Source organism: Silene latifolia, chromosome 9 (genome assembly GCF_048544455.1).
Source record: "Silene latifolia isolate original U9 population chromosome 9, ASM4854445v1, whole genome shotgun sequence".
NCBI lineage: Eukaryota > Viridiplantae > Streptophyta > Magnoliopsida > Caryophyllales > Caryophyllaceae > Silene > Silene latifolia.
Genome location: NC_133534.1, coordinates 210,447,441 through 210,473,364, shown reverse-complemented (window position 1 = coordinate 210,473,364; position 25,924 = coordinate 210,447,441). Strand labels below are relative to the sequence as shown.

At 37.8% G+C, this 25,924-nt stretch overlaps 4 protein-coding genes and 1 long non-coding RNA gene across 5 annotated transcripts; 3 read left to right on the top strand and 2 right to left on the bottom strand.

Annotated features, from left to right (window-relative positions):
- Positions 1-7,325: 7,325 nt before the first annotated feature.
- On the bottom strand, positions 7,326-9,786 carry LOC141600406 (uncharacterized). Its single transcript, XR_012524314.1, has 4 exons — positions 9,622-9,786; positions 9,404-9,456; positions 9,072-9,113; positions 7,326-7,754 (listed from the first exon to the last, which is right to left on the bottom strand). It is a non-coding gene; the product is annotated as an uncharacterized LOC141600406 (long non-coding RNA).
- A 256-nt stretch (positions 9,787-10,042) lies between these two features.
- Positions 10,043-15,114, bottom strand: LOC141602180 (uncharacterized). Its single transcript, XM_074422487.1, has 3 exons — positions 13,480-15,114; positions 10,450-10,602; positions 10,043-10,180 (listed from the first exon to the last, which is right to left on the bottom strand). Exons 1-3 carry the CDS (start codon positions 15,112-15,114, stop codon positions 10,043-10,045), a joined length of 1,926 nt encoding a protein of 641 aa, XP_074278588.1.
- Positions 15,115-16,457: 1,343 nt separating this feature from the next.
- LOC141602179 (uncharacterized) lies at positions 16,458-17,012 on the top strand. Its single transcript, XM_074422486.1, has one exon. The coding sequence runs from the start codon at positions 16,458-16,460 to the stop codon at positions 17,010-17,012; it is 555 nt and encodes a 184-aa protein (XP_074278587.1).
- Positions 17,013-17,202: 190 nt separating this feature from the next.
- On the top strand, positions 17,203-19,069 carry LOC141602178 (uncharacterized). Its single transcript, XM_074422485.1, has 2 exons — positions 17,203-18,319; positions 18,408-19,069. Exons 1-2 carry the CDS (start codon positions 17,203-17,205, stop codon positions 19,067-19,069), a joined length of 1,779 nt encoding a protein of 592 aa, XP_074278586.1.
- Positions 19,070-20,938: 1,869 nt separating this feature from the next.
- On the top strand, positions 20,939-21,685 carry LOC141602176 (uncharacterized). The gene has a single exon (XM_074422483.1). The coding sequence runs from the start codon at positions 20,939-20,941 to the stop codon at positions 21,683-21,685; it is 747 nt and encodes a 248-aa protein (XP_074278584.1).
- Positions 21,686-25,924: the final 4,239 nt, after the last annotated feature.

Here is a 25,924-nt window from a genome sequence, read left to right as displayed (position 1 = left end):
GGGTACAAGCCCATGAAGGCCGAAATCATCGAAATGCTTACTCAAGTTCGGAATCGAAAAAGTAAGGGAGTACAAATGCAACCCTATCTCCCTACACTAAATGGGTACTTCGTTAAGGAAGGGGACTGTGAATATTTTCATGGATTTCCCGAACCTTGGCGGTACAGAGGCATTCAACTAGCTGGAATCGAGGTCTTCCACGATTGTTAATTCATTCCTCCAGAAACGGTTCCTACCGTCAAAACGCGTCAGACACCTTGTGTCGACAAACAGACTGTTAGCCTTCTATTTGGAGAGGATCGATTCGTCAAGGCAGTGCAGGATGAGATCATTACCATGATACTTCAAGACGACCATTTCAACCTTAGAGCACTAATCACTTACACCAGCTCGAATCAGCAGAAAGGATGGAGAAAGTCGATCAAGTGGACTAACAATCAAGGAAAACTCTTAAAGGTCACTACTGGAGAAGGAGAGATGTTCAAAGGAGAACCCGAAGACGATGAATTCGAGACAGAGTCGGAATAAGAGTCGGAGTTGAAATCTAAGTCTAGAGAAGCCGCTAGAGAGTCTCCTCCTGTCGTCACTCCCCACCCTTGTGTTTCTCCTAGCATAGTATCACCTAGTAACAGTAGCTTGGGGAATGTCCCAATAACTGTCCCTTTACCGCCAATGACTACTACAAAGATGTCTTCTTTGTTTCAGCTATTTTCAAACTTTAATATGAATAAATCTGATTCTACTTACTCCTTGTGTTATTCTGAATGCAATTCTGTTTACGATGATAATGAGGATGATCCTGATCCAGACTCAATCGAATTACCTCCCTATATAATTTAAGAAATACTAGAAGAGGGGGAAAAGGAACCAATCATAGAAAACACCGAACCTATCAACGTAGGAACGGAATTAGAACCCTAAGAACTTAGGATAGGGACGGCCCTAGACCAAACTGAAACGGCCAATTTCATCTACATCCTACACGAGTTCAAAGATGTCTTCACTTGGACTTACAAGGACATGCCAGAGATCGACAAGGATATTGCAGAACATCGCATTCCAATCAAGCGAGGTTTCAAACCTGTAAAGCAAAAGCTTCGTCGAATGAGGACAGAGTGGGCTCTAAAGATTAAAGAAGAAGTCGATAAACAATTCAAAGCCGGATTCATCAAAGTTTCCAAGTATTCAGACTGGGGGGGCTAATATAGTCCCCGTACCCAAAAAGGATGGGCGAATCCAGGCTTTTGTTGATTTTAGAGACTTGAACAAAGCGAGTCCTAAAGACGACTTCCCTCTACCACACATCGATATATTGGTAGATAATACAGCAGATCACGCGTTGTTATCCTTCATGGACGGGTATGCAGGGTATAACCAAATCAAAATGGCCATAGAAGATATGCACAAGACAGCCTTCGTCACTCAGTGGGGCACATAATGTTATACTGTTATGCTATTCGGGCTAATCAATGCTGGGGCTACGTACCAACGCACTGCGACTACTTTGCTACATGACATGATGCATAAAGAGATGGAGGTTTACGTAGACGATATGATTGTCAGATCTAAGGATAGAAAAGGGCACATCGCTAACCTTCGCAAATTATTCTTCACATTGCGCTAATATAACATGAGGCTCAATCCTAAGAAATGTGCATTCGGAGTAACATCAGGCAAGCTGCTGGGATACGTTGTCAGCCAGAAGGGGATAGAAATTGATCCATCCAAGATCAACGCCTTAATCGAGATGCCACAACCCCAAATAGAAAAGGAGGTTTGAGGATTCCTAGGCAAAGTACAATACATAAGTCGATTTATATCGAAATTCACTATGATTTGCGAAACTATCTTAAAAAAGCTCAAGAAAACAGACCATACCATATGGGACGAAGAATGTCAAAAGGCATTTGACAGGATAAAAAAGAGAAACTAGCCAAACCACCAGTGCTAATGCTTCCCCAACAAGATCAACCTCTTGGTTTAAATCTCACAGTTACCGAAACAGCCATGGGGGATATGCTTGCACAAACTGTTGGAAAAGAAGAAACGGCTATCTACTACTTTAGTAAGAAGTTCTTGGAGTACGAAAGTAAGTATACACCTCTGGAGAAGACATGCCTCGCTAGTGTGTGGGCAACAAAGAAGCTACGCCATTACATGCTTAGTTACTCGGTCAAAGTGTATTCTAAAAAGGATCCCGACAAATACCTTTTCGAGAAACCCGTCCTCAATGGACGCTTGGCAAGATGGACCTTAATGCTCTCAGAGTTCGATCTCAAATACGTACCCTTGAAATTCATAAAGGGACGTGTCGTGGCTGAATTCTTCGCAGATAATCTTATAAACGATACACAAGCAATAGATATGTGGTCGTTTCTAGATGAGGATATTTTACAAATCAGTACGGATTCTTGGGATCTTTACTTTGATGGGGCATCCAATTTGAGAGGATTCGGAATAGGAGTGTTGCTCATTTCTCCTGAAGGCGAGCATACACCACTTTCTGTCAAACTTGACTTCGAGGTGACAAATAATGCAGCAGAGTATGAAGCTTGCCTCATTGGTTTAGAAGCAGCAGTGTGTTTAGGCATCAAGAACCTTCGAGTTCACAAGGACTCATCTTTAATCATTAACCAAATCACTGTATCCTGGAAAATCCGAAGTGAAAGTCTAGCAGCCTATCAGGTTAGGATAGATAAGATTGCTCAATTCTTCGATCAGGTTACTTATTTAGACCTGCCTCGCGAAGAAAATCAGTTTGCGGACACTCTTGCAAAACTCGCATCCTTGATTAATATGCCAGACAACATGGTTGAAATGCCTTTGTGCATCGAACGGCGGTTAGAGCCAGCCTGTGTACACCTCCTTAGAGATGAAGAGGAAAACCTAGAGGAACCTTCGTTCCAGGCCATTCTAAATTTCAAGCTTAATGGTACATTTCCACCAGATATGGATAAGAGGGGACAACACGCCATACGCCTACTTGCCTCTCAATACCGCCTCATGCGGGGAGAGTTGTACAAAAGAACACCACTTAGTGTCCTCTTGCGTTGCCTTGATCATTCACAGGCACATAAAGTAATGAAAAAAGTTCACGATGGAGAATGCGGTCCTCACATGAGCAGACCTGTGATGGCAAAAAAGATTACGCGTCTAGGGTATTACGTGACGACAATGGTGTCAGATTGTATCAATTACGTTAGGCATTGTCATAATTGTCAGATCTTCGGAAATGTGCAACATGTTCCTCCCTCAATGCTATATACCATGACATCTCCTTGGCCATTTTCTGCTTAGGAAATAGACATCCTCGGGAAAATCACTCCAGCTGCGACAGGAGGTTACTGTTACATTCTAGTAGCTATCGACTATTTTAATAAATGGGTCGAGGCAGCATCATACACTAGCCTCACAGCCAAACATGTGGCGAAGTTTATACAAACCAATATCATCTGTCGATATGGTTGCCCACATGAAATCATCAGTGGCAACGGGTCACACTTTCAGGCCGAAGCTGAATAGTTGCTAGCTAAATATAAGATCAAGCATCACCATTTCTCGCAATATAGACATCAAACTAATGGCGCGGTAGAGGCAGCCAACAAAAATGTCATCACGATCCTCAAGAAAATGATCAAAAATTAACGTGATTGGCCTAGCAAAATACCCTTTGCGTTATGGGGATATCGCACGTCATTTAGGACGCCCACTGGGCTACTCCTTTCTATTTGACTTATGGCATGGAAGTTGTACAACCAGTAGAGCTAGAGATCCTATCTCTACGCATTTTACTCGAAAGTCAAATCCCAAGAAGCTGAATGGAATAGGGATAGGTATGATGAACTCGTCTTCTTGGACGAACAGAGGCTACGCGCATTACATAATGTGCAGACATATCAGGCACGTATCAAGCGAGCCTTTAATAAATAGGTCAAACCCGGAAATATCAAGGAAGGGGATTTAGTGCTCAAGACAGTCATAGCTCTCTTACCTGTCAATCCACGAGAAAAGTTTAAACCCAATTGGGTAGGACCATTTCTGATCAAATTCATACTTTCAGGGGGTGCGGTTAAGATCACAGACCTAGATGGGAATGAGTTTTCTAGTCCAACTAACCTAGACCAATTAAAACGGTACTACCCTTAGAAATAGGATAAAACGCGCCTCGCGTGACGCACGTGCCGCTCTTGCGGCACGAAATAAAAATGGCCCTTGGCACGCTAAAAAAGCTTATGACATTTCGCTCTTGCGTTTTGACATTCTGACATCCTTATATCATCAAATTAATTTGCATTTCCTTAGGAGTAAGTAAAGCACACGCTTATTTTTCTAAGTTCATTACAAGCTCTTGCTTCGAACACATTTATTCTTTTACATTTTTTCGAACTACGCAAAGGGTTTGATTTCATTTTTTCTGATGAATACGTAGGCAATCCTTTACAGGATACGACCTGTCATTTCAAAACGTAAATAGAAGGACATTTGCATGTTGCATTTGAAATTCGACAAGAATAAATAACGAAAATTTGTGAGAGTTTCTTAACTAATAAATCTTTTATTCAGTAATCCTTAAATAATAGTAATACGCCAAATACATATAAATTTAAAGTGCTGAAAATTAAAATGCTAGGCTAGGAATCTAAAAACCCCGTCATTTATTACAACTCAAATAATAAATAATACTATAAAAATGACTAAGGCTACTCTTTCATTTTCCCCTTGCCTTTGTCGCCTTTGTCAAACTCCTTGTCTCGACCACGAGCGGGACGCTCTTGCGTTATTTCCGACCTAATCACCAACGGTTGTTCTCGTAGTCTAGCTTTCTCATTTCTATCCACCACCATCTTCTCGGCAGGAGCAATCTTTGGTTTCTTCGACGGACGGACGACCCGATATCCGGCCTCTTATTCCTCCTCAGTTAAGTACTTTTGGTTCTCCTTCGCCACCTCGCAGATCTTATAGTCTATGGGCTCGTGCTTCCTCATCTTTTCATGCTCCTCAGGGGTGCTAGCTTTCCTCCACTGCAGATATGAGTTAGATACCCATAACGAGCCAACCGGAACGGGTATGAACCACATATTCCTTTGGGCCTAACGAATAGCCCACTCTCGACAAGACTCCGAAGTATGCGCCAAGGCAGTTTCAGGGACGGTGTCTAGCTTCGGGATTTTCTGTCTTAGGCCCACTTGCCTCATCAATCTCTCCGGAAAAGTATAGACCATGAATTCCAAGCTGGGAACGCGAATCGACCGGGTCGGATCCAAGGACGAGACTCCAGTCATCGATCTAAGAAGCCACCAAGGAACTATCCACCTGATCAAGGGCCCGCTTTCACTCTTCAATTTATTTTCCCAATAATCGCATACTCCAGTGAAGTCCACCATGTATAGCCTCGTTCTCATCGCAATTGATCGGGAGCGATATCCTGTCACGTCAACTGGGGGCTCGATCAACCGCAGCCTTTCCATCAGCCAGATCTGCAAAAAGGGGATGGGAGTCAGTATCAAAACCGGCCGAGAAAAAAAAACAAAAATATAAAAAACGGCTAAAAAGGACACAAAACGGGTTCTTACGTGTAAAATAATAAGACTCCCAAGATAAGGATGCTCGCGGTTCGCCTTCCTGTTGTCAAATCCTAGAATGGTCTCCCCTCGAACTAAGCATGATGGGCTCCTGCAGTTCCATTTGCTCCATTATGCCTAAAAATCGAGGGTCACCCCTCATCTCCTTGTCCACATGCCCTCGCAGGACATAGCAATGAAGAAGGCAAAATAAAAAAGCTCTACGCCTCGCCACGTAAGAGATAGTAGGGTCCTCAGCCTTGGTAATCCAAGCAAATCCCTAAATTTATTTTTATATCCATGAGAGCTAGGGGGTATAGCCGGAACATTTTCTGCATCCCATCCTCCAACCGCAGCAATTTCTACAGGAAAGGGACAAATTTTGCCTCCCGGAAAGGCAAATACATGAAAATTCGGGTCCCAATATTCAAGACAAGCATCCAAAAAGGGCCTAATTACCTTCACCAGCTTCAAACTTTTGATTGATCCTAAGTTAAAAGCACCCATGACGTGTTTCTCTACATTCGTAAATTCATTCGTCTCCTTAATGCGATTTCCAAAGGTGTCCATATTTTTGTTGGAAAAATTTGAGAGGATATATAAGGTTTTATGTAAAAGACGAAGTCGAGGAAGGGAGAATTGTGGGAATAGAAGCTCAATCGAGGTCTCTATTTATACTATTCGACGTTTCCTAATTTTTGTCGAGAACGGACTAGCTGGAGAGAAGACGCAACAGCTGCTGCGCCTATTCGAAAGGATCGCAGCTCCTGCTGCGCCTCTTCCCCAGGCTCTTTTCCTCGTTTGACAGCCGTGGGATCTTTCCTAATCTGTTTTAGTTAAAGTTTCCTATTTCTATAGGGACTTAATTCGGTAATTTCGATTAATTACCAAATTTATGTTTCCTAATCTTTTACGGGTTCGCTTTTTGAGGCACAATCGAAATTTTCGCCAAATACGCACACTTACTCGTTTTTATTTTCTGATACACTTAGACATTTCTTTTAAATTCTGTTTTTTAGGAGGTAGGCCTCCCTACCGTCCGGTCACGTCATTTTGTCCATTTTCGGGCACTTTTTTTTCATTTTGCGTCATTTGGTCCATTTTCGGCCACTTTATTATTTTATTTCCTTTTCGCGCTTATTTAGGCCATTTTAATTTTCTACGTTAATTCTTTTTGCTATATGTTTTTGTTGCGATTTCCTACGTGAATTTCGGCAGTATGACAGCGCAAACCGTCACATGCCAAACCTGTTTTTAAAGCTAACCTGCAGATACAACACACCCAGCATCAAAGGCACGCATGCCATCATATATACGACCAAACTAGTTTAAATCCCGTGCAAAATTGCACTGGCATAGATAAATAACGTATATAAATAATTTATAAATTATTATAGTCACAACATTGTATAAGAAAGAATGTGCAATTTCTTGTACTCCTTGTGTTAATTAAACGATGACTTTTCTAATTTGAATTTTCAGGTTCAAAATTATACAACTTTGATCATACAACTTTGATCATAAATACGTAGAAAAATCTATAAAAATTCCATCTCTTAAGGGAAATTCAGTCCAGATTAAATTAACACCTACCTATCCAATCTTTACCTCTCACAAACTAATGCATGGTAAATAATTATTGATTTGTCCCTTGCAAAGAGCACACGCATCGGATATACATAACCTAACAAAGGATAAAACAAATATAGAAAACATCTAGCTAAATTGATAATGATAATTGATTAAGAATAGATACATGAGTGTTAAGAATTTAAATTTTTATAAAACTCATAGTTGACACCACATACAAATGGAAACTTATTTAAGTTACACAAAATTTATGAAATGATAATTTTATAACCTTATAAAAATACTGTATTATTTACACTTGACCATGTAAATTTTTTCCATTTATGTACCGAAACTATAACCTCAACTTCATATTACCTTAGATAATAAGTTTATCCTATAACTTTACATTATTATACATGTATTTTAAATGTTTTGTCAAAAATCTCATATAACCTTTCATATATATAACAGCTCTCAACATAGTCTTCATTAGTCTTCGGAAGTGTTGCTTGCCAAAATTTAGAGTGGTGACATTATCTCAACATAAATCAAAACCTCGTGCGATTCTTTCGAGAAATTCCTAGCTACCTCCCTCTATTTTGCTGTCCACGGAGGGTTGACCTTCAATCAACAACAAAATATTACTCCCGTGAATTACCACAACTCGCTCAAAAACTATGTAAAGAATGAGCAGATACAATAAGACTCCTTTACATGCATCAGTTTCTTAGAATACTACTTACGACATGAGTTTTAATGAAATATGAACTATCTAAAAATATAGTTGTATCAAAATTAGGAAATAAATTTTAAGCCAAAACATCAAAACCATACTTGAGAGAGTACAACCACATTCATATCATAACGATAAAAAGATTCACAATGAACTTTGTATTCAAATCTCGAACTCAGTATATAAACGTTTATATGTACATTATCGCAAGAACAAATTCTATGTCCATTTTTTTCTATTCTTTTACCCCAAATGGGGGGGGGGGTGGTATGAAGTAGGAAAAGGCAGCCTGCGAAAGTATTAGCTAGGACAAAAAAGCCACAAATCCTAGTAGCACATAAAACACAAGTCCTAGTAGTAAGCTAATGAAAGGATGTATGGAAATACTCCAAATAACAATATGCAATTTCTCCTATTAGATTCTTATTGTAAGCATGAAAAAATAACATGATAAATTGTTGGGAGATTCATGACAATGGCCATAGAGATTCTTTATTCAGTTTAGATTCAATATTACAAATGCATTAGTACGATGAACAATACTTGTACAATTCACATGTAGTAGCATGCGAATAACTAAACACATACTACTATATAACACAAGAAAAATATAGTGTACGCTAAAAGGGCTTTTAAAAAAGAAATAAATGACTTAATGGGGAAGAAGGTTGTACTTCAAAATTCTAAGTTCATTTTTAGGATTTGAAATAGTGGGAGGAGATTCAGAGACATAATTAGAGATTTTTCGAGCACAATTAACATTAGGAGATCTTAATAATTACTCATAGGAGTTTAGTGACAGCTAAAGGAGCAGAAATCATTGTTTGGGCACAATAAATTTTTGCAGGTCATAGTTTATTACCATAGAAAATCAAACAGTGGGACATCACTGTCCAAGCTAAGTTTACAGAAGTCAATGTGCAACAATCTTGTGCTTAGATCATATAAAAAATACTCCGAGATGAATTTAAACCCTTAAACCAACTATAACAACAAATAGAGAAATGTAGAGAAACATAAAGTTAAATTGCGAAATTTCAATCAAATACTAAGACAAATAGATTCATAGAGAATTGTATAAAAACTTAATTAACCTACATAATTTCAGAATGCAGATCCTAAATGGATTATACCAAACAACATGAAATAAAACTTAGGATAACAATATTAATACAATTGTAAGATGATACTTTAATGAGCAATACCTCAAGATGAAGGCGATGTGATACTATTGTGATGTTCATGATCTGCAGGTGAGAAGCATAAAATATAATTAGATTAATTGAGCAGTAAACTGTAAAGAAAAGGACGGTAAAGTCATATGAAGTAAATGCAGAAAAGAGTAGTAACATCTTTTGAAAGATTTTCTATAAAAACAATTCCTATTTTGTCTAAAAAATACAACGCCCCTCGATTAGAGATTGTTTTCAACGTAGTTGGCAAAATCCATCCATTTAAGCTTATTAGAACGAAAATAATTTAATAGAAATGGAAAGATGGAGAAGAATACTATGAATCATATAACAATTAAGCACACCGGAGTGAACGAAGCAATGAACTTGAAACTCGATTATCCCCCGTTTCGCTAATCTGCATAAAATTAAGTGATCAGGGAGCATAAATCACCAAAAATAGCAGAAGCAATAACAAAGATAAGACATAAATTAGCGATTTTATCTATCGAAAACCTATCATATCAAACAATAATCGTTCAAAACCATGTAAAAGTGAAACATTACAAAAGAGAGTGATAACCTTGACTTCGTATCTTGGGTATCATTGCTAATCTTTATTTCAAGATTTGTCAATTGATGGAAATCCATGAAAAAAATAAAGGAGCAGATTAGAGGGATAATAGACGGAAGATAAATTAAAAAGGCAAAAACGTAAACTAAAATAGGTAGAGAATGAGAGGAGAGCAGTAGGTCACTCATAGGCGGCGGCTATAATTATCACAATTTAGAATTAGGTTTAGATGAGCGGGAAAACTTTTTATGAGAGAAAGACACGTGTCAAGTTTAATGAATAGATGGTTCTTCTATTATTATACTTTTATATAGATTATATAGATATAGATATAGATGCAACAACCAAAATGCAAAAACATATACATAAAAATAGGGGCTCCTGCCCAAAATGACATCCAAAATATACAAATGTATATACAGTCAGTAAACTACTCCTGACGACCCCTCAGCTCAGTCAATGTCGCCTCAAGGGCAGCTATCTGAGCATCTCTGGCCTCGAGCTCTCTGAGCAAATGGGTCGTCTCCTCCTGGGACTGCGCTAGCTCACGCTCCAAGCCATGCTCCCTCTACACAGAAATATGGAGTGATACTTTACTTCACTTCACAAAACTGGAGATAATAGAAAATAAAGAACGGGTACAAAAGGTTCATACCTGCCGCCCCGAGCCACCTATGAGGGCCTCAATGGCTGTAGCTCGCAGCCGGTTGGCCATCCTCCACAGCTCCACATGCCTGGACGGTGCCACCTTCATTCAAATACGGAGAAGGTTCAAGCAAATGCATTCCTATGTAATAAAGCATAAAATACAAAAGACAGCCAAAGCTGGGGGCTTACCCTCCTCACGACATGTTGCCACTTATCCAAGCCAGCGTCAGTCACCGCCTCGCTAAAATCCCGGATCTCCGAGATCACCGTCATGCCCGTCGAGTCAGTGTACTCCAACGTCTCTGGAAAAGCTGGGAGCTCGACGCCCGCCTCCACGATCTCCTACAAAACTCAAATGGTTCATTATTTTGCTGATCATTCATCATCTATCAGATTTATCAAAGACAAGTAAATGGCAATATGCTTACCACGATCGACAAGTACGCTAGCCTCCGGCGAACAATCTCAGCGTACTCCTCACTAGGGAGAATGAGAGCGTCACCACTCGCACCAGCCAGGTCAGCTTGTTGGATTTATTTCTGGAGTCCAATTAAGGTAACCCGGTTTATATTCTAGTTAACCGTAACGTTTTGCTAGAAGCCGCTTACGGACCGAGTCTTAAATGAGTTTAAGGACTCGTGTAGAATTAAACGGGCCCATTGGGTCACACACAAGATGAATACGGTGTTTCCTTTTACAGTCAGGCTAAAATATGGAAATAGGGCTATAATTAGATTAGGCCCAGCTGCGATTAAAGTTAGGGTTTTATTAGGAAACTAAGTCTTTGCTTTCCTATATATAGAGATATATGGGAGTCAGTTTCATCCATCCTATTTTCCTCTGTGAGAAATTACAAACCCTACTTTGTGTACTAGCATACAAATCGCATCTCCTATTCATACGTGTGGATACTAGTGGAGGCACTACAATTGGAGTGCTCTTGGTTTTTGTAGTAGTTGGGTTATTCGGATCCGGTTCTTATTTTCTTATATTGCTGGATTATATTTGCGCACGGATTAATTCTGATGCGAGGTAATTCGATTTCCCTCTTTATTTAGTTTAATTCTGATTTCTAACATGCATATGGTCCTGGAGATTTGTCTTTTAAAATCAATTTAAGGACCGGCAAATACCTACAGTGGTATCAGAGCACCTATGCAATGTTAAAAATTGAATTAAGTTAACAATCGTTCATGGTTCTATTCAATTTTGCGAAATTATGTGGTATGTAATTTTGATTACACGTGGTTTATTGTTGGTTGTTTGTTCATGCGAGCATACTCATAAATTTCATGATATTATATGGGTTGGTTTGCTGCGTGAAAGATGCGACAATATAGATTAATGAGATTAAGGATTCTGCATTATACTACGCTGCAAGTTGCATTCTTTTCAATAACAAGTCATATTGAATGTGCTTTACATCTACCTAGTATAAAAGCTAGGTTATTTCAAGGCTTCCCATTGGCTGAAAATTTTCAAAAATTTGGCCAATATAGGACCACCATGTTCTATACACCATTTAATTACCCTCTCTCCTCTCATCTCCTTCACCCAATTCAAATCTGAAAAATTACTCCGAAGAAAGCTATTTTGAGTTTATTTTGCACGTTTTTTTATAATAAAATTAATGTATTAATACTCCGTATAATCTAAGCTAATCTAATTTGAATTAATATAATCTAATTCTTTTAACTGATCTCAAGAAAGTGATTACAAATATTTAACATCTAAAAATTACTTATGTTTTTTGAAAAAAATATTTTAAAATCTTCAAAAAAATCCGAAAACTAAATTCTCTTTAAAAATCCTGTAATTCAGTATAGGAAAAATATGCCATTAAACCATAAAAAACTTATACAAAAAATAAGATGTGGGAATTTAATTGATAAATATTCTTCAGAAAATATCCAAGTCATTTAAATTTAATAGATTTGATTTCCGTTCTTAGAAATACTCTATTGTTTTGTCAAAGAAATAAAATAAAGAAACTTCAAAAAGGGGAATATTACATTCAAAATATGGGATTTTTTAAAATTAACGAAAATAAGTTTTAAATAAATGAAAATAATAATTTAAACATAATATAGGCAACAAAATAAAGTAAAAAGAATATTATTTAAAAACACATACTTACTTATATTGAGTAACTTTATTTAAAAAAACAATACTTATTAGATCTATGATATTCACTAATAATTTTATAATTTTTAAAAAAATAAAAAATCAACTTTTAGAAAAATAACCATCAGATCTATGCGAAATTGAATAGAAAAAAATTACAGAAACATGAACAAAAAATGAAACCAACATAGCTGATAGTGAGAGAGATTGACAATTAGGTAAACATTATTGAGTAAGGAGATGATATATTGTTTAAAGAATGAGGATTATAGAGAGAAATTATAGGGACTATGAATCCATGAGATTTACGAGAGATAAAGTTGAGACAGAAGTGAGAGAATGAGTTTGAGGGAGTGATATAATGACGGTGACTGGTGACGATGTGTTTGATGAGAGAGAGAGCGAGGGAGAAAGAGACGTGTGAAGTATGTTATGTTAGTTAGCATTACTGCTTTACTACTATTAGGTGAAGGTGGGGGCTTTGGCGATATGAACTGGGATTTTAATGGGTTAGTTTGAGGTTGTTTAAGCCTATTTTAATCATATTTAGATTTTGAGCCAACATTTTGTTTTTCAGCCTATTTAGATTGACACGAATTATAGAGTAAGACGGATCACCCTGTGAGACGGTTTATTTCTACAAATAAACTATTTATCTAATACTAATAAGTAAGTTGTTTTTATATACAACGAAATCGTCTCACCGTGTAAAACCGTCTCATGTAATAACGACTGTATTAATGTTATTGTCTTTACTATATTCAATATTATCGATTGATATTCTTACTTATAATTTTGTATATTTGAATTTCAATATTTCTACATTTTCTCCATTCATAATTTAATAATAACAATTGTTTAATAAGTAACCCCGTGCAATTTTTGCACGGGATTAAAACTAGTTTTATTCAAAGTTAAGTTTGTTGAACATTTTTTTTTTTTTTGCAAGAAAGGTAAGCCATATATTCATCCATATAGGGAATAGAACGGCAATCTTACAAAAGCATAACCAATATAAGTTTTTCAACTAGCTAAATACTCTACTATTTCATCCTCCTTATGCAATTTAGAGGCATACAATAATCGAATAATTACAAGGAATTGAACTCTCTTAATAATACCATCCACATTATGCTCCACTCCTTGAAAGATCCTAGCATTCCGTTCTTCCCAAATGCTATACACCACGGCACCAAGGCAGCCTAAAAACCATTTGGTTTTCCAATGTTTACACGTACCTCTATTAGCACCCCAATGTAACTCCTTGTTGAGGCTAGTCGTGCGTCCAGAAATCTTCATCCAAGAGAGAATACCATGCCAGACTTCCTTAGAAAACGAACACTTAAAAAACAAGTGCTTATGATTTTCATTGTCTTGCTTGCATAAAACACAACGATTAACCAGCTGAATACCTCTACAGTTTAGCTGATCAATAGTAGCAAGTTTCTTCTGCATTGCTAGAGTTAGAAACACACTGTGTTTAGGTATAACTGCACGCTGCCAAATTACTTTTGCCCAGCTAACAGTATTGAGACAGTGCCTGAACTTATCATACAGCATATTCAGTTGAAACCTCCCCTGGTGCACACAACTTGCCATAAACTGTTTTGCATTTTGAATGGTCCCTGTATGCAACAACAATTCATCCCTGACCTTCAGAATGCTACGCCAACTTTCAGAGTGAGTAGGCTTTAAGACTGCAGTCCAAATGCTCCCTGACTTGATGTTATATTTGGAATGCCAATCAAACCAGATGCTATCAGATCCCTGTTCCAATTCCCAAATCCATTTACCCAGAATGCATTTATTCCAGGCTAGCACCTCTTTAATATTGAACCCACCTTCCTTGTGAGGAACACAACAAGATACCCAACTTTTCATTATCAGTTTTCTACTCCCTTCCTCAGAGTTCCAAAGAAAGTTCCTGCAGAACTTTGTAATTAGTTTGATAACTCCTTTAGGAATTAACAATGTAGAGCACCAATATTGCTCCATACCCAGAATAACAGAGTTCAACAAACTGATCTTCCCTGCATAGGAAAGTTTGTGAGTAGACCAGTGTTGCAGAGCTTTTTGGACTCTATTGAGAAGATCAGCAAACATGCTTTTGTTCAATTTCCCATCATTCAGAGGTACCCCCAGGTATCTAAAGGGAAAGTCACCTTCCTTGAATCCTGTAGCCTGGAGAATCCCCTGTTTGATCACATCCTGGACACCTCCCATATAGATATTGGTCTTCTCAGGATTAGCATACAACCCAGACATACTAGCAAACATATCCAATGCATGAGTGACAGCAGCAACAGATGGAATATCACCCCTAACAAAGAGCATTAGGTCATCTGCAAAAATTAAATGGTTTAGTCTCACAGGTCCACACTTGGGGTGGTATGAAACCTGAGGTTGCTTGTGAATTTGCCTTAGAATACGAGATAAAATCTCCATGCTCATAACAAATAGGAAGGGGGAGAGAGGATCCCCTTGCCTCAGACCTCCAGCACCCTGAAAAAAGCCAACTCTATCACCATTGATCTTCAAACTGAACCAAGTAGAAGTTATGCACCCTAAAATCCAGATCTTAAACTGGGGAGGAAAATTGTAATACTGAAACATCTTATCAATGAACTCCCATTGAAGGGAATCAAAAGCTTTCTTGATGTCCACTTTGATTAAGCATCTTGGAGAGATCCCTTTTTGTCCATAACCCTTCACCAAAGACTGAGTAAGCATGATAGTTTGTTGAACATTGATTGTGGTATATACACATACTGGTTTGTTTTTGACAAGTGAGAGATTAGTGATATTAATTAATCATGATTTGTGTTTGATTAATTATTGTAATATATGATATTATAGTTAAGAGTGTTTATGTTAATTGGTCAACATGTACCAATCCTTCTTAAGCTAAGTTAATCCTAATTTGATTAGGTGACTAATTTGTTAGTCTAAATTTTAAACCTAACATATATTTGATATATATAATTACCCTTAGTCTCATATTTATTTGCGATTAATTTAATATGATTAAATTAGAAAACACGATTTATTGGAATTGTTTCGTAAATATTGTTCATGAGTTCCGAGTTGTCGGATTCTGACGAAAAAATAGTGTTTTTTGCATGTAAACGGTCTTCTAAACAGGACTGTAATACATGGTCTGCGTTTTAAGGTCAAATTTGAAAGGTTCGATTGAGTTATGGGCAGTTTTTGATTTAAAAGTTGAAAATTTTAATGTTTTATTAATCTATCTTGAGATTATGTTAATGATATGTCTTTGTTTTAATTTGAGACATGCTAATGTTAATTCCTTTATGTATGAGACGCATATAATATATATTTGTTCATTAGTATGCATTCATAATTGACATATATGTTAAATCTCTCAATCTGAATATTAAGTTAATGCCTTCCTAACTTAATGACTATAATTCACTTATACCATCAAGTGATGGGTCTGCCAAAGTCGAGCATTCTGGTTATGTAAGTTGAGCAGGTGGATAACAGTTATCCACGCATGTAAGTTGGTTGTCTTAACAAAGTTTTTAAAACAGTTTTGAACTTCGAGGCATGTAGTTAAAATTCATATGATGATTATTTAACAAACTGAGAGTTGTATATGAGATGTAATTAACATGGAGATGTTTACCTTAATCCTTATAATTTGGGCGATGAGCCAAAGCTCACTTAAGTTATAGGTATTTGGGGTCTTGGAATATTGTAAGTGTATGAGGGTTACATGTACAATTTTATTATCTTAAAATTGTTTAGGATTCATTTGTTGCATATTTTAACATGTTACTTACACTTGCATATTTATATTGTTGTAGATATTGTCTCATACCACCAATTCATTTTCTCTCCGTTCCCTCCTTGAGAAGGAAAAGTTGAATGGTTCAAACTTCTTGGAATGGTATCGCAATTTGAGAATTGTTCTCAAGCAGGAGAAAAAGGTATATGTCCTTGAGAAGGAATTACCTAAGAAACCAGATAGTAATGCCCATACCACCCCTAAGAACCCGTGTAAAGAGCATTCTGATGCTAATACTGATGTTTGATGTCTAATTCTTGCCACCATGAACTCTGAGCTTCAGAAGCAATATGAGAACGTGGAGTCGGCATATGAGATTGTTGAAAACCTGAAAGCTATGTTTCAGGAGCAAGCAAGAACTGAAAGGTATAATACTGTTAAGGCTATCTTTGACTATAAGATGGGAAAGGATGAGCCTTTTAGTCCACATGTCATAAAAATTATAGGTTATTTTGATATCCTTGAAAGACTTGATGCTGGAATAAGCCAACAGTTGGCTGCTGATATTGTGCTTCAGTCCTTGAATCCAAGTTATAATAATTTTATTTTAAATTATAATATGCATAACTCAGACAAATCTCTGAAAGAATTGCATGGGATGTTTAAGACAACTGAGCCTAGCATTAAGAAAGCTCCTACCTCTAATGTTCTAATGATACAGAAGGGAAATGGCTTTAAAAGGCAAGGTTTTGATAAGGGTAAGGGTAAGAGTAAGGCAAATATTGTCAAACTCAAATCTAAGCCCATGTCAGTAAAGGGTAAGCCTTCTGAAGATGTCTTTCATTATTGTAATGAAAAGGGACATTTGAAGACACGATAGAGAGATGTTTTTTAGAAAGAGAAAGCTTTGAAGTTTCCCTAAAAATTAGCAATGGCTCGTTCTAGGAAAACTTCGTCCCCCCTAAATTCAACTAATAAAAATAAAAAAATAGTAATTCATCTGGTAATAAATCACAAAAAATTAGTATTACGCCAAATAGTAATGAAATTCATGAGATTATTCAATCGTCATGAAGTTTGAGTGTTCTAAGGTTGCAGAATTACGTGCGTTTGACCTTAGTAAGGAACTTAATGTCATCTCTGAAGACAAATCCACTGATGATGAGGGTTGGCAGGAGGTTAACCGGAAATCTCGATCGAAGTCTACGATTGTGACGACAGGTAGTGTGCCTACTCTCAAAATTGATGTTGATGATGTTAAAGGTGAGGTTGATTTCTGGTCTTCGTCTGTACTGTGTTATGTGATGGGTGCAAATCCTCCTAGTCATGTGGTTGGGGGTTTTATGCGTCGATTGTGGGGCAAACTTTCGATTGACAAGGTTGCGTTTAAACCTAATGGTATTTGTATTGTGCGATTTAAGAAGATGGAGGATAAGGAAGCAGTTTTGAATGGTGAACACTGTTTTTTTGATAATAAGCCGTTTATTGTCAAATCATGGAGTATCAATGAACCTGTAGTTAGGGCTAAGGTTGATGTAGTGCCTATTTGGGTTAGGTTCTATAACCATGACCTAAAATTCTGGGGTGCTGCTTTAACTAAAATTGCAGGTTTGGTTGGTAAACCAGTTTGTTCTGATAATGTTACTAAGGAGAGGGAATTCCTTGACTATGCTAGATTCATGGTGGAAGTACAGATTGGTCAGCCTTTGCCTGAGGTCATTGAATTTTTTGATGAGTCTGGTTTGTTGACTACACAGTCTGTTCACTATGAGTGGAAGCCAATTATTTGCTCTAGCTGTCATGGAATGGGACATGAGACTGGGTTATGTAAGAAGGTTGTGCCTAAGAAGAAGGTTGTGCCAGTTAAGAAAGTGTGGGTTCCTAAACCAGTGGTTCAACAGAATCAGGGACTGCAGTCTCTGGTTCAGTCTACTGTAAAGCAAGTTCAGGTGGAGATGGCACAGCTGCCTCAGATTTACCCAAATGCAGTGGTTACTCCCATGCCAATGAGGGGTAATCGGGTTTTAAACTCAATGACACCTGCTCGAATTTTTAATAGGCTGTCAAAAAGGAATGGGGGGTTCTCTCAAGGAGGGCCTTCTTTTGTTGAAGTTTTGAGCCTGTCTTTGAGGAGGAATCTGCTTAGCAGTTTGGGGAAAGGGAGGCTAACTCAAACTTGTGATCATGGTTAGTTTTGGTTTTTGGAATGTTCGTGGCATTAATAAAGTGAATAAACAAGGTGATGTTAGAAGGTTTTTGCATATGAATAATGTAGGTTTTTTTGGCTTACTTGAGACTAGAGTTAAGTCTACTTCTATTAATAAGGTTCAATCTGGTCTTGGGGATCATTGGCAGTTTTTAAATAATAATGATGTTAGGGAGGGTGGCAGAATCTGGGTTGTTTGGGATACTAGCATGTTTGATGTTATTGTGCTGGTTAAAACTGCTCAGGTTTTGCACCTGTCTGTAACCTGTGTTCAGAATGATTTCAAATGGCAATGTTCTGTGGTCTATGGGTTTAACAAAAATGCTGATAGGAAGGATCTTTGGCAGTCTCTCTTAGACATCCACTCTTCCATTCAGGGGCCTTGGATGGTCATGGGGGATTTTAACAATGTTTTAAACATGGATGAAAGGATTGGTGCTCCTGTTACTGTGGCCGAGGTTAAGGACTTCCAGGAGTGTGTAGACTCTTGTGGATTGTATGATTTGAGTTCCACTAGTGCCTACTTTACCTGGAACAACAAGCAAGAAGGAGATGAGAGAGTTTTTAGTAGGATTAATAGAGTCTTGGCTAATGATGACTGGATTTTGAATGGCCCTGATGGTACCATTACTTTTTTGCCTGAAGGACTGTATGACCATAGTCCTTGTCTTATAGAGTGTTGGAATGTTCAGATTAGACAAAAATCAAGTTTTAAGTATTTTAATATGTGAGGTAAACATGAGCAGTTTAAGGAGATTGTTAAGAAAGTTTGGCTGCAGGATGTCTATGGTTGTAGGATGTTTCAAGTGGTTAAAAAATTAAAATGGTAAATGAAGCATCCTTTGAAACAGATGAATAAAGAGAGTTATGGTGATATTGAAAATTCTGCTAAGGTTAGCAAGTTACTTCTGGAGGATATTCAAAGGCAACTTCATGCTGACCCTACTAACTCCCTTCTTCAGTTGGAAGAAAAGATTGCTTCTCGTTCTTTTAAGGACATGGATGAGGCTAGGTCTGAGTTTTTGGCTCAAAAAGCTAAAGCTCATTGGTTTCAGAGTGGTGATGATAATACTCAGTTCTTCCATAGCTTTTTAAAAGCCAGGAGAGCTCAGAACAAGGTGTTGCAAATTAAAGACATGAATGGCCAGTTATGTTCTGATAATTCCGCAATTGAACATGCTTTCTTAGAAAACTATACTGGGTTACTTGGTAGTTCTGCTCCTGTCCCCAAGGTGTGCTCTGGGGTTGTTCAGAGAGGTGCTATTCTGTCTGATGAGCAGGCCAGGGACCTCACTAAGGAGGTGACTGTGGGTGAAATTAAGCAAGCTCTCTTCTCTATCCCCAAGGAGAAAGCTCCCGGCCCTGATGGTTACTCATCCCAATTTTTCAAAGATGCTTTTGAGGTGGTTGGGTCTGATGTTGTGGCAGCTGTTAAGGAATTTTTTACCTCTGGGAAAATTTTGAAACAGGTTAATGCTACAGTCCTTTCTCTTATCCCTAAGAAGAATGCTCCTGAATCTGTACTTGATTTTCGTCCTATTGCTTGTTGCAATGTGATATACAAGTGCATTTCTAAGGTGATTTGCTCCAGATTGGCTACTGTTTTACCCAGTCTGGTTTGTATGAATCAAAGTGCTTTCATACAGGGGAGGGAAATTGTTGATAATATTTTCATATGCCAAGACTTGGCGAGGCTCTATAATAGAAAGAATTGTTCCCTAAGAGTGATGATGAAAATTGATTTAAAGAAGGCTTATGACTCCATTGAATGGAGATTTATTGAAGGTATGCTGAATGCTCTTAATTTTCCCCATAAGATGGTCCAGTGGATAATGCAATGTGTCACCTCTACCTCCTTTTCTTTATCCTTGAATGGTAACAAGTTTGGCTATTTTAAGGGCCTTAGGGGGATTAGGCAAGGGGATCCTATGCCTCCCCTTTTGTTTACTTTGTGTATGGAGTACTTGACTAGGATTCTGGACTTGGTCACTACTTCTAATGATTTTCACTTTCATCCCCTTTGTAAGAGGCTCAAGCTTTGTCATTTGTGCTTTGCAGATGACTTGCTTCTCTTTTGTAAAGGGGACAATAATTATGTTAAGGTCTTGATGAGGGGTTTTCTTTCCTTCTCTGAAGCTTCTGGCCTCTGCTTTAATAGAAGTAAATCTGACATCTATATGAATGGGGTGAACCAGATGGTCAGGGATCAGATTCTGCAGCTGTCTGGGTTTCAGCAAGGGTCCTTCCCTTTCAGGTATCTAGGAATTCCCATTTCTTATAAAAGACTTTCTAGTGCTGATATCAATGTGTTGGTGGATAAAATTGTTAAGAAAATTAGGGGTTGGGGCACCAAGAAGCTCAGTTATGCAGGACAGTTAGTTTTGGTTAGGCATGTTCTTTCTCAAATGCACTCTTACTAGGCTAGGATTTTCTTATTGCCCAAAGGAGTGATTGCTAGAGTTGAGGCAATATGTAGGAACTACCTGTGGTCTCATTCTGAGAACTTTGCAAAAGTTCCTCTTATAGCTTGGGATCAATGTTGCTTGCCTCAACAATATGGTGGTCTGGGTATCCTTAATGCTGGACTTTAGAACCTTGCAATGCTTGGTAAGTATGTCTGGTGGGTGGCTCAGAAGAAGGACTCTTTGTGGGTTAAATGGGTGAATCACATTTATATTAAGCATCAAGATTGGTGGGATTATCAAGCTCCTTGTTACTCCAGCTGGTCTTGGCGTCAATTGTGCAAAGTTAAGAGTAAGATGCTACCTGGTTTCACTGCTGGTCTCTGGCCTGTCTACACAGCACGGGATGGTTATCAGTGGCTGCTGGGTCAGCACCAGAAGGTTCAGTGGTTCTCTTATGTCTGGAATAGGGTGGCTCTCCCTAGAGTAACCTTTGTTAACTGGTTGTTCATCAATCAGCGGCTGTTAACAAAAGATAGAATGGGCAGGTTTGGTATATTGACTGATGGCTTGTGTTTTCTTTGTGGGATTGCTGATGAGTCTAAAGCTCATCTGTTTTTTGAGTGTGGGTTTAGTAGGAGATGCCTCAGTCTGATTCAGATGTGGCTCCCTGCTCCTTGGCAACCTAATGTGATAGAGTGGATTATTCAGTGGAGATGCAGGTCTTTGTTGAAGAAACAAGTGCTAATGGCTGCAATTGCTGGACTGGTGTATCTGATATGGGAAAGTAGAAATGTCAGTCGTGTTGAGCATAGAGTGACTAGACCTGAATGTATTCTTAAGAAACTTCAGAGCCTTACAGCTTTAAGGGCGAGGGGCTTTGAGCAACTTATGGGTAGTCATAGAGAGCATGATTGGTTTAAGAGTCATATCCTAGTTCATTAAATGTACTAGTTTGGTTATGCATGGTTGTTGTATGGTGAACGATAATGTAACTTGCCTAATTATTAATACAATTTTCACATTTCACCTAAAAAAAAAAGAAGAGGAACAGCAAAAAGTACATGGAAGATCTAAAGATTGGAAGTGTTGCTTCCACTTCAGGTATTCATGTTATAGAAGTAAATGTTACTACTCGTTGTACTACTTGTTGGGTATTAGATACCAGTTGTGGTTTTACATTTGTTGTAATGTGCAGGAACTAAAAGGCAGTAGATCATTGGCGAAAGGTGAAGTGGTCCTACGTTTGGGCAATGGAGCAAGAGTTGCTGCTTTAGTTGTAGGAACATTTCATTTATCGTTGCCTTCTGGCTTAGTTTTAGAACTAGATAATTGTTATCATGTACCTGCCATTAGTAGGAATATTATTTCTGTTTCGTGTTTGGACATGAATGGTTTTGATATTCGAATAAAAGACAAATGTTGTTCTATTATAGGTAATGGTATTTTATATGGTCAAGCTCGTATTGTTGAAGGACTATATGTTCTAAATTTAACTAAGTAGGTCTATAACATTAATGCTAAAAGATTAAAAACTAATGATTCTAATCCTACTTATCTCTGGCACTATCGTTTGGGTCATATAAATGAAAAACGCGTACAAAAGCTTCATAAAGGTGGACTTTTGGATTCATTTGATTTTGAATCATTTGAGAGATGTGAGTCTTGTTTGTTTGGCAAAATGACAAAAACGCCTTTTACTGGTTACAGTGAGAGGGCGGCTGATTTATTAGGCCTTATACATTCTGATGTTTGTGGTCCAATGAGTCATACTGCTAGAGGCGGATTTCAGTATTTCATAACATTTACTGATGATTTCAGTAGATATGGTTATGTTTACTTGATGAAACAGAAGTCTGAATATTTTGAAAAATTCAAAGAATTTTAGAATGAGGTGCAGGATCAGCTTGGCAAGATAATTAAAGCTTTACGATCTGATCGTGGAGGAGAATACTTGAGCCAAGAGTTTGGTGATTATCTTAGAGGTTGTGGAATCGTTTCACAACTAACTCCACCAGGAACACCACAATGGAATGGTGTGTCTTAGAGGAGGAACCAGACTTTGCTTGATATGGTTCGGTCTATGATGAGTCATGCTAGTCTTCCAATTTTATTTTGTGGTTATGCACTTGAAACTTCTGCGTTCGCACTTAACAGGTGTCCATCAAAGTCGGTAGAAAAGACGCCATATGAGATATGGACTGGAAACATTCCTAAGATGTCTTTCCTAAAATTTGGGGTTGCGAGGCTTTTGTAAGGAAGTTATTTCCAGAAAAACTTGGCACCAAATCTGACAAATACTTCTTTGTATGGTATCCTAAGGAGACTAAAGGTACTATTTCTACAACCCATCTGAGGGCAAAGTGTTTGTAGCTCAGTATGGTGTCTTTTTGGAAAAAGAATTTATTTCCAAAGGAACCAGTGGGAGTAGAGTTGATCTCGAAGAAATTAGAGAGACACGGGAAATTCCTCCACCTAATGAGGAGGAACAACATTTAGATTTACAAAGAGTTGTAGTTCCAGTGGAACCCGCCCTACGTAGATCTGAAAGATCTAATTTTGGTAAGGATCCCATACGATATTGATTCTTAGTGACTGAGCATCGTGATCTACTTTTGGTAGAGAATGATGAGTCAAGGTCATATAAGGAAGAAATGATGGGCTCTGACTCCGAAAAATAGCTTGAGGCCATGAAATCCAAATGGAATCCATGCACCATAACCAAGTATGGACTTTGGTTGATCCACCCGATGGTGTTAATACCATTGAGTGTAAATGGGTCTTTAAGAAGAAGATTGACATGGATGGAAATGTGGATATATATAAGGCGCGACTGGTAGCTAAAGGTTTCAAGCAAATTCATGGTATTGACTATGATGAAACCGATTCTCCAGTAGCGATGATTAAGTCTATTTGTATTCTTTTAGCAGTTGCTGCATTTCATGATTATGAAATTTGGGAAATGGATGTGAAAACAACTTTCCTTAATGGAAATCTGCAAGAGGATGTGTAAATGACACAACCTGAATGTTTCACAACACATGTTGGGAAGATTTGTAAGCTTCAACGATCTATTTATGGATTGAAGCAAGCATCGCGAAGTTGGAATCTTCGTTTTAATCAGGCAATCAAAGAGTTTGGTTTCCTTAGAAACGAAGAAGAACCATGTGTGTACAAGATGAATAGTGGGAGTGCAGTTGCATTTCTGGTTCTTTATGTCGATGACATTCTCCTTATGGAAATGACATTACAATGCTACAATCCATTAAAGATTGGCTTGGAAGTTATTTTTCCATGAAGGATATGGGTGATACAGCTTACATCTTGGGTATTAGGATCTATAGAGATAGACCTAACAGACTTATTGGTCTGAGTCAAAGAACTTATGTAGATAAGGTGATTCGACGTTTCAATATGATTGATTCCAATAAAGGTTTCATGCCTATGTCTCATGGCATTACTCTTAGCAAGACTCAGTGCCCTTCGACACCTGATGAGCAAGAGCGCATGAGAAAGATTCCCTATGCTTCTGCCATAGGTTCTATCATGTATGCCATGTTATGTACTCGTCCTGATGTAGCTTATGCATTGAGTATGACGAGTAGATACCAAAATAATCCCGGTGAAGGTCACTGGACAGCTACCGAGAATATCCTAAAGTATCTTAAAAGAACTAAGGATATGTTCTTGGTATTTGGTGGGGATAAAGAGCTCGTTGTAAGTGGTTACACCGATGCTAGTTTTCAGACTGATAGAGATGATTCTCAGTCTCAATATGGATATGTATTCTTGCTAAATGGTGGAGTCATTAGGGGAAGAGTTCCAAACAGATACTCGTGGGTCGATTCTACAACAGAGGCTGAGTATATTGCTGCTTCAGAAGCAACAAAGGAAGCTGTTTGGATTCGAAAATTTGTTTGTGAACTTGGAGTGATACCTAGCATTTCTAGCCCCATAAATGTTTATTGTGAAAATAATGGTGCTACTGCAAAAGCTAAGGAACCGAGGTCACATCAAAAATCCAAACACATAGAGAGAAGATATCACCTTATCAGAGAGATCATTGATAGAGGTGATGTTAAGATATGCAGAGTACCAACTGATGCAAATGTTGCAGATCCCTTAACAAAGCCTCTTTCGCAGTCTAAGCATGAGCGTCATAGAGCTGCCATTGGTCTAAGATGCATTAGCGAGTGGTCTTAGTCCTATTATGAGATCTTTGTTTTAGTGGGAGTTTATTTGACATGTTTAATTAGTTATATGTAACATTTACTTCATTTATTCAATAAAATTGTTATTTGATTGTATTAATTTTATTATTTAATTGAATGTTTGTTCTGTAATAGTCAACATTGATTAAATAGATCACTAAGTACGTGACTTAGTTTTGGAACTCTATTTGGATGATGTTTTTTATTATAGTCTCTAATCAGGGCACTAAATTGGAACACTTGAATGCCTAAAATGATTAGTATATGAGCTGGTTGATGACTAAGTTCCTTAAGTCATGATATTGGGATATCAAACCAGGCATATGGGTACATGTTAGAGAACATGTATTAGACAGACCCGTTAAGAGCTTTACTAAGGTTTCGCTTAGTGTCAGTAAAGTTTCTTATCACTAGTTAGTAATGAATATACAGTCTTTAGACCTGAGTTTTTCACTATTCTGCACATGCTAAGTAGTTTGTTTTGACATTGTAGAACGTCAGCCGTGACTGGTGACTATAACGATAATGCTTGGACTTACTATGGATCATGTGATAGGATGTGGTTAAACAACATGGGATTTGTTCCTTCCTTAGTGAAGGAAGTTTATTGTTTTTCTGGCCTCTCGAAGAGTGTGAATTGTAAAATGCGTGGCCGCACCTAGACGAGGTGATTGTCAGTCGTCTGCTTTAACAATTCAACTCAGAGATTCGAGAAAAATGATTGGGACATATAAGGTTGTAACTTTTTGTAGATACCCGTATCCGTCGATATTGGAATTTATAGAGAACCCGACAAACACCCGATGATGATAGGACACATGTATTCTTTAGTTGTCATTGTCATTATTTGGAGCTCGTTTTACGAGGTAGAATGGGCGTCGTCGATGAAGTATTTTATTAATTTAAATGATATTTAAGTTAATGTTTTTTTAGTGAGTTCATTTTATTAATTTAAATGATATTTAAATTATAG

Excerpts from the sequence above, each read along its gene's own strand:
- LOC141602180 (XM_074422487.1), bottom strand. The coding sequence starts at position 15,114 with ATGCTTACTCAGTCTTTGGTGAAGGGTTATGGACAAAAAGGGATCTCT. Across the intron at positions 10,603-13,479 it reads TTAAGAGAGTTCAATTCCTT|GAGATCGTGGAGGCGGGCGT; the intron begins GTAATTATTCGA and ends TGAGTTTTGTAG. Across the intron at positions 10,181-10,449 it reads GGCAACATGTCGTGAGGAGG|AGGGAGCATGGCTTGGAGCG; the intron begins GTAAGCCCCCAG and ends ATTTCTGTGTAG.
- LOC141602179 (XM_074422486.1), top strand. The coding sequence starts at position 16,458 with ATGAACTCTGAGCTTCAGAAGCAATATGAGAACGTGGAGTCGGCATAT.
- LOC141602178 (XM_074422485.1), top strand. The coding sequence starts at position 17,203 with ATGAAGTTTGAGTGTTCTAAGGTTGCAGAATTACGTGCGTTTGACCTT. Across the intron at positions 18,320-18,407 it reads AACTCAAACTTGTGATCATG|GTTTTTTTGGCTTACTTGAG; the intron begins GTTAGTTTTGGT and ends TGAATAATGTAG.
- LOC141602176 (XM_074422483.1), top strand. The coding sequence starts at position 20,939 with ATGCTTGGTAAGTATGTCTGGTGGGTGGCTCAGAAGAAGGACTCTTTG.